At 50.7% G+C, this 8,736-nt stretch overlaps 1 protein-coding gene across 2 annotated transcripts; it reads left to right on the forward strand.

Moving 5' to 3' along the window:
• The first annotated feature begins 6,465 nt into the window (after nt 1-6,465).
• LOC104382621 (potassium voltage-gated channel subfamily A member 1) lies at nt 6,466-8,412 on the forward strand. 2 transcript variants are annotated; one of them, XM_086610449.1, is made up of 2 exons: nt 6,466-6,677; nt 6,831-8,412. In XM_086610449.1, exons 1-2 carry the CDS (start codon nt 6,466-6,468, stop codon nt 8,410-8,412), a joined length of 1,794 nt encoding a protein of 597 aa, XP_086466575.1. The 2 variants fall into 2 exon arrangements, with proteins under 2 accessions (XP_086466575.1, XP_009988912.2); XM_009990610.2 differs by having other exon boundaries at nt 6,466-8,412.
• Nucleotides 8,413-8,736: the final 324 nt, after the last annotated feature.

The following is an 8,736-nucleotide window of genomic DNA, read 5'->3' on the forward strand; positions in this document are numbered from 1 at the left end:
TAGAAGTATGAATTTGCCACCTGATAACTTGTAGTAAATGACTGATCACCTAAATCATACACCACCATAACTATTTGTCCTAGACATACAACCTTTGCTCTGTCAATTCCTGTCCCTCTTCCTCACAGCCTGAGTGAGTGGCCTGATCTTGCACTTTTGAAATGGTAAGAGCTTTTTGTCAGTGTGACTTCAACGGCCATAGGATGAAAATGAAGTATTTTCATTTGGGTGATAAGGAGAGATCAAGTTTGCCCAAAACCACCATGCTTTGCATACCTAAATAGATACTGGTATGGAATACAGCCATTATGGAAGCATCAATGCAAACAAGATTCACTTGTGAGAATATTTGCACTTGCAGAGAAGATAAAATTGCATAGGTATAGCTGAGTGGCTCTGCAGGTCTTGATTCTTTGCTCCTTCAGAGACTGCACTCGCTTGTCTTCGTTCTTCTGGTTTAAATTGGGATATCACTGTTGGTACTGTCCACTTGGAGCATCCTGTTGTGGCAAGAGCAAAAACCTGAAAGTAGAGGCTCCTGGAATTTAGAAGAGAATAAAGAGATTTCCTCTTTAAAATCAAGTCCCTAGGGTTAAAGATTACATCACAGTAATGCACTGTAAGTCAAAAGGGCTGGAAATTATAAATTGCAAGTTTGGATGATTCATGCTGTCTGGCAGAGTCCAAAGCTTTGAGAGTGAATTGAAAATATCCCATCACAGCTGGATTTATAAAAACCTCTGGGCCAAATGCTGATTCCACCAGTATCAGTGACAAAGCCTGCAGATTTCACTCGAAACAAGATGGCACAGCTGTCTGAAAAACAATGTGCTCAGCTACATGGCCTGGTTTGCATGTGAGCAGACTGGAGTGTTATTCAAGCTTAACAGATGACTTTTAAGGGCACAGTTGTGTGCACGTCTCCCCCTTATAAAATGCGGGTCATTATATGTTCTTAGAGCAGTTTACATTCACAAGAAGTAAAGCATAATGCAAGTAGTCTGTTTAAATGAATAAGCTTGATATCTGGTTGTGCTCAGCATCTTTCCTGCTGTTCAAGTCAATGTAAATTATGGATGTTCTCATCAAATTACTTTTGAATTAACCAGACCATTTACTCAATGCTTACTTTCTCTTTGAAGATAAATGAGAGGGATTCTCGTTTTAATCAAAACAAAATACAGAAAAGAAAATCGATTACTATTTAATGTTTTTTCCATCAGTGTGTGATGGAAAGTTTCAGAGGAACCTGGGCTTAAAATTGCAAAACAATATAAAATGCAGGAACATGCTTGGGTTTTAACTACTGGGTTTTTTTTTTTTATACTATCAGAAAATATGGTAGCATTTTGTTTTTTTTTTTTAAAAAACCCAGAAGAATTACTCTAAACAATTAAGCAAAACCAGAATACAGTAGATTGCTTCGTACAATAAATAAAAATCTGTTGATACAGATGTAAACCACCTCCAAGCCAAACATTAAAAAAAGATCAGCCGACCCTATATATAGAACAGCGTGAATTTGCTGAATTCATTAATGAATAACTTCATGGATTAGGCCTTGATAGATGGAGTGCTCACATCCAGATGTTTACTGTGATTTGTCAATGGCCTTGTACTTAATCCTCCTGAACAGGAAATAAGAGTCTTTTCTGCAGGGTCTCCCTTGGGGACTGTGGCAGTCTCTCTCTCTGGCCTGAATCATCTCAACACAGGATCAGGCTGCCAGGGAATTAACCATGTGGAGGAGGCACAGATTTTCCTTTAACCCCTTCGGTTTGTTCTCGGCTTCAGATGGCTTTCTCACCATCTGCCGTCAGGGGAATGTTATTTAGTCACGGCGAAGAAAAAAAGTAATCACCCATGTTATCCCATGAGGCACATTTCTGGGGTCTGGGGTCCCTGTCCCCACAAAATGTGTCAAAGCAGGCACGTCTAGTCCCACCACTGCTGAAAGGGAGGGCTGTGGGCAGATCAAGCCTCTAGATGCTGGTGTATGTCTCTCCACATCTCAGCATCGTATTTTTATTTTGGTGAAGCTGCAGCTCCACATCCACTGTTAGTGATAGGGTTGGCCCAAGAGGGAGTATTTGTGAAAAGGCTGGATGTCCCCAAGGTGTCCTTAGTCAGGAATAGCAGCGTGTGTGCAGAGTGTGTGTATGTGTGTGTGTATAGGCAGATGAATGCAGCCTCTGCAGACTACCTCCATTTCTCATTTCTCAGCGTATGAGACTCCCACATAGGATGGGTCGGTCATTTTGCTCTCTGCAGGTGTCCCACTGAATGACAGCTCCCAGCAGCCACACCACTGCCACTCCTGCTATGTAATGGCATGTATTGGGTGCTACTCATCAGCCCATGATGGCTTGGGTCAGCCAGTTGCATCTGTCCCAGCATCCAAGAGCAGAGGATAGAAAAGCTGAAAATGCAGCAGAATATGGGGGTGGGGGCAGTTACAGAAGTCTCATTATGTGGTGCACATGATTACACAGGTCTGAGTGTGGGCATGTATTATTCATGTCTGTGGCATGATGGCTTTACAGAGCATAAGGATATGATCCTTCTTTTCTCCCCATGGAAGTGTTGGTAAGGTAGCATTGGGAGTGCAGCCTGCCTTTAGGTGAAAGATAGACAATCTCTAGCTTGGACAGTGTTTCTTATTCTGCAAAGCTAAGCTTATATGAGCCTCTCACAGGTGCTGGCTGCTAAAGTAGCGAATCTTAAAAGGATCATGTTTAGGCGTCCTCTTGATGTTGCTTGATCAGAGAAATCCCATTTACCAACCACCTGTCCAGCCTCAGGAGCCAACCTGCAAATGACACTGCAGGATAAACCACTAATGGTGCAGTGCGAATCAGGTATGGGGGGAAAAAAGCAACACCCCAGTAAGAGGTGATGACAACAGACATTGTGACTGGAGTAGAACTGAGCGGCAGTGGGAGCTGGAGAGAATGGCAAGTTTTGGTGTGGATGTGCTGGAGTGTCAGGGACTGATACGTGTGTGCAAGTACTCAGGGTAGAAGATACTTTTTGCTAAAACACAAGTAGGGGGAGAAATAAATTCATTGTCAAGGAGTGTCTAGTTAAAACATTAATAACATATCTCAGCACTTGATATGTCCCACTATTCTGCGTGTCATCCTTTCTCTCCAGTACCTTGGCTTTCTGCTGGTAAGACTGCTCTTCAAGAAAGTGTTCAGAGTCTTTTCATCACACTCAGAAATCTAGGGTTGGTAAAGAAGAATTGTCTTTCGACATTCCCTGCTTGGAGTAGATGTCATCATCCTTCCACTTTATCTTCACCCTTTTCTCCCCTCTTCAATTGTACCCACATATACAGATACCATACTAGATTCTCAGAATCATTAAAGCTGCAAAGAAAGTAGTTATATTCTACTCAACACTATACAGAGCAGCTGTATTTTCCTGCCATATCACGTAATAATGTACATTTTCTTCATAGGTTTTTCAGTGAGGCTTTCAGGAAGATGAATGTGGGCACGTCTGTCTTTTTCTCTGCATTTTAGCATTATCCCATCTGCCTGCAAATTCAGGATGTGAACGCTGCAACGCAACATTTGGAAAGGCTAGAAACTTGGGTTTTAATCAAGGGAGAATTTAAATTCAACGTAATCTCTCCCAGGCATCAGAGAAGTGCTGCTCCCTGTTGTTGATGAAGGAATGGCAGAATGGATACAACCGTTTGAGAGGCAGCGCACGCTTACTAATCCTCTGTGCCCTCTCTTCTGCTCTGCGTGGTGCCCACCATCAGCCCCTGAGCTGTCCCCCCAGAAGGCCGTCTGCCACGGTCCTGAGCACGCTTACTGCGTAGGGGAATTTTTGAAAGTGTCTCTAGGAGTGGGAATTAAAGTGTAGGAACAGGGTTGGGAAGGGATGTGGGTTTTCTATGGGATGTGCTTGAAAGAGGGAGGGATCTGTGATGGTTAGCACGTATATGTCCCTCTAGAGAGCTGGGGTTTGTTCTTGGAGCCTGTGGGGACTCATCTAATGCAATGACAGGTTATAGGGTGGTTGCAAGCAAAGGCAAAGTGTAAGCCTTGTGGGAGAAGGTCCCTGGAAGGGGGTTTTGCAGACGAGGAGGAGGGTGTATATGCTCAAACACATGCAGGAACAGCAGGCTGACTCAAAAAAGTACAGAGGTGAGGGAGTGGACACAGGCGCTGGCAAGTCATCTGTTCCCTGTTGTGTTACTGGGTATATTCGTATGCTGACAAAAGCACAGTTGAGTGTCTGTGGATGCCTGTGACTGGCCCTATGGAAGGGACATTCTCACTGAGCAGACTCCAAAGGTGTTTGTTATGATGGCCGGATGCCACAGTTCCTGCGGTGCGAGTTATTAATTTTGACTGGCATTGCCTCCGGGAGATCTAGATCAACTTGTCTGTGATGTTTCCTCTTGAAATAAATTATTATTCCTGAGGCAAGGTTTGGAGGGAGAATATCTTGCATTAGAGGAGCTGACAGAACTGGGAAACCAGACTAATTTTCCAGTGTTCAAGCCCTTCCTCTGGTTACAATCCCTAACATGCATTGGTGACAGATCAGCTGTTATTTGTTGGGGTGCCCAGGTATGTCTGTATTTACTGCAGAGTTTGCTAGTCCCAAAGGGTATTATGCTACATTTTGCAGGTTTGATACATTATTCTGTTACATGACTGCTCCTGTAAATCAAAGGACGTTATGTTCAAAGGGCTGCTCTAGAAAACTCACTGGATTTTTGCTTCTTGGAATTACTTGTGCGAGCAAAGTGGTCCTTTACTTCACCGGCACAGTGATTCTGTGCTCAGTTCTCAGAGGTAAATTACAGAACATGACCATGTCATGGGCAAATCATCGCTTACAGTAACCATTTAATGTAATTATGGTTTTCTGTTTTGGCACTGTTTTTAGTATTTTTGGGCTTATTTCACACTCAGAGGTAATGTTTTAAATTAAGCGAAAACCCACTAATCCCAGTGAACCTAGGTATATTATTCAATGGAGCTATGAGTACTACCACAAGGATTCAGTAAAAATGTGACTGCAGTGATGCCAACTGGAATGCAAAATGGTTTTTTGCTTAATTTGGTATTTTTTATACCTGATTTTGTTAGAAACCTAGAAACTCTACAAGAGTGGAGCAGTGTATATATAGATACAGATTTTAATCCTACAGCATTTGTGTACATGTTTAGTTCAATTGCCCCGTAGACCTCGAATAGAATAGATGAATTCATGGTTTGAATATAGAAAATAAGATCTTAGCACTGATTGTATTACTGAACTGTAATTGAAGTCATTGTGTAAAGCTGCTTCAATTCCTTTTCACTAATAAAACGTGCATCTCCTGAAACGGATCAGCCTTGGATGTGGGTTTAAGAACGCATCAAAGGGAAAGCATGGTCCCGGTCTGCAAATGCTTACACGAAGGTAGCCTAGTAGAAACGTCCTCCTCTGCGGGCTTTGGAAGCACCTTTTGGAGCTGCACCAATTCCATGATAAAATGGGAGAAGGAGGTGGGAGAGCAAAGCAAACCCCCTCCCCGCCCCACCCCGCCCCCCCCCGAAATACCCAATCCCCCAATCCCTTCCTTTGTTCTCATTACGCTGGGGAGCGGGGCGGAGGTGGGGGGGGGGCACACGCCAAGAGGCGCCAGGAATCCCCAGGGCTCTCGATTACGATTTTCATTTTAGGTGAGTGGGGGTTTACAGCCAGAGCGCTCCCTGCGCCCAATCCCTTTAGCGAGTAATCCACGCGTGGGGGCCGCACCGTAATCCCCCGCCGCGGCGGGCAGGCAGCGGGGGCGGGGGCAGCGCGGCGGCGGGCGGGCTGCCCGGCGGCTGGCGAGCGGGCGGTGTCCCCCGCGGGGCGGAGGGCGGCTCCTGCCCCCCGACCCGGGCACAGGTGTCCCCGCGGCCCGGCTTCCCCCTTCTCAGGAGCGGTCCCGAAGCAGCCCCCGCCGCGAAGCTCCCCCCCGGCGCGGCGGTGCGGCGGCACCTGTGGGCATCCGCAGCGGCTGCCCCGCCGGCGGCCGTCGCGCTCCCCGCGGGTGAGATCCGCTGCCCCGGTGCGGATCCCCGTCGCGGGGCGGGGCGGGGCGCGGATGCGGTGTCGTGGTTCCCCGGGGGAGGCTGGCGCTGCCTGCACGGGGGCGCGGAGGAGAAGGGATCCTTTTTGACGTCAAGTGACCAGAATATAATGATCGCCCGTTCATATCCGGGTCCCCGGGAGGCTCTCCCGGGCCGCGCGCCGCCGCGCGCCGCCGCGCAGTGAGCGGAGGCGGGCAGGACCGGGCAGGGCAGGGCCGGGCCGGGCAGGGCAGGGCCGGGCAGGGCAGGGCAGGGCAGGGCAGGGCAGGGCAGGGCGGCCGCCCGGAGGTGGCCGGCGGCGGCGGCAGCGGCGGCGGGGCGGCGAGCGCAGCATGCCCGCCGCCTCAGACGCGCCTGCCTCCTGCCGCCGCTGCCCATGGAGATCGCGCTGGTGACTCTGGAGAACGGCGGCGCCACGGCCATCGCGGGCGGCGAGGATGCCGCGGCCGGCGGCAGCGGTGGCGGCGGCGGCAGCGCCCGGGCCCGGCGGCGAGGCGACTTGCCCCACATCGCGGGCTCCGCCGCCGCTGCGCCGCGGCTGAGCGACGGCAAGGAGGGCTCCCCGCCGCCGCCGCCGACGCCGCCGCCGCCGCCGCTGCCGACGAACGAGGAGCGGGAGCAGCCCCCGCCGGATCCCCGGGGAGGCGGCGGGAGGCGCCGCAGCGGCAGCCCGGGCAGCCCCACCGGCAAGGCGGTGGCGGCGGCGCGCGGAGCCGCCCCGCCGCCCCGACCGCCGCCGCGCGCCCCGCGCCCCGGTGCGACGGCGGAGATGGTCCCCCCGGAGGAAGGGGGGCACCGCCGGGGCATGGCCATGGCGGCGGGGGGCGAGGAGGAGGAGGAGGCGGCGGCCGACCGGGGCGCCATGCATCACCAGCGGGTGCTGATCAACATCTCGGGGCTGCGCTTCGAGACCCAGCTGGGCACCCTCAGCCAGTTCCCCGACACGCTGCTGGGGGACCCGGATAAGCGCATGCGCTACTTCGACCCGCTCCGCAACGAGTACTTCTTCGACCGGAACCGGCCCAGCTTCGACGGGATCCTCTACTTCTACCAGTCCGGGGGCAAGCTCCGCCGGCCCGTCAATGTCTCCATCGACGTCTTCGCCGATGAGATCCGCTTCTACCAGCTGGGTGAGGAGGCCATGGAGCGCTTCCGGGAGGATGAGGGCTTCATCAAAGAGGAGGAGAAGCCCCTGCCCCGCAATGAGTTCCAGCGCCAGGTCTGGCTCATCTTTGAGTACCCTGAGAGCTCCAGCTCAGCCCGGGCTATCGCCATCGTCTCCGTGCTGGTAATCCTCATCTCCATCATCACCTTCTGCCTGGAGACCCTGCCGGAATTCAGGGACGAGAGGGAGATGCCTATGCCACTGCCCCCACAAAGTGGAGGTTTGAATGGCACGACCGGGGACTCCCCACCCATGCAGCCACCCAGTAGCCTCTCTGACCCCTTCTTCATCATTGAGACCACCTGTGTGATCTGGTTCACCTTTGAGCTCCTCGTCCGCTTCTTCGCCTGCCCCAGCAAGCCCGAGTTCTCCCGCAACATCATGAACATCATTGACATCGTGGCCATCATCCCCTACTTCATCACTCTGGGCACCGAGCTGGCCCATGAGCAGCAGCAGCCCGGGGGTGGCAGTAGCAATGGGGGCGGGGGCCAGCAGCAAGCCATGTCCCTGGCCATCCTCAGAGTCATTCGTCTGGTCAGAGTCTTCAGGATCTTCAAGCTCTCCAGACACTCCAAGGGTCTGCAGATCTTGGGACAGACTTTGAAAGCCAGCATGAGGGAGCTGGGCCTCCTCATCTTCTTCCTCTTTATTGGGGTGATCCTCTTCTCCAGCGCTGTCTACTTTGCTGAGGCCGATGACCCTGAGTCTCATTTCTCCAGCATCCCTGATGCTTTCTGGTGGGCAGTGGTAACCATGACCACTGTGGGCTATGGGGATATGCGACCTGTCACCGTGGGGGGCAAGATTGTGGGTTCCTTGTGTGCCATCGCAGGTGTGCTCACCATCGCCCTACCTGTCCCTGTCATTGTGTCCAACTTCAACTACTTCTACCACCGAGAGACTGATCATGAAGAGCAAGCTATCCTCAAAGATGAACACAGTAGTGCTCAGGGCAGCACAACGGGGGGAGATATGAAGAGAAGATCCAGTAGGAACTCTCTGAACAAATCTGTTGTGCACTTGGAAAACAGTGAGGGGTTCAACAACGGCACCAGCTCCTTAGAGAAAACCAATATCAAAGCTAAGAGTAACGTAGATCTCAGAAAATCCCTCTATGCTCTCTGTCTGGACACTAACAGGGAAACAGACCTGTAAGGACAGGAGAGAGAGTTCAGAGATGCAGAAGGATTTGCTGGTGTCAGAAACTTAGTACTATAATTATTCTTTTGGTACCAATTAGTTTTTTAAATCAGGCTATATTTTATAAATTGATCACTGTCCTGAGTAGTCCTCCAGGAATACATGTTTTTATGTTCTTTTTCCATGGCACAAAGGGTCACCTATTTTTAAAATAGACTAAGAATAAGCTACGCTCCATGATGCAGGAGCTGGTAAATTATGACAGTGCAAAATCTAATTTGTAGAAACTTATTTTAGCGAATGGTGGTTTATTTTAAATGGATCATTTGTAACCGATTC

Source organism: Tauraco erythrolophus, chromosome 4 (assembly GCF_009769465.1).
Source record: "Tauraco erythrolophus isolate bTauEry1 chromosome 4, bTauEry1.pri, whole genome shotgun sequence".
Classification (NCBI taxonomy): domain Eukaryota; kingdom Metazoa; phylum Chordata; class Aves; order Musophagiformes; family Musophagidae; genus Tauraco; species Tauraco erythrolophus.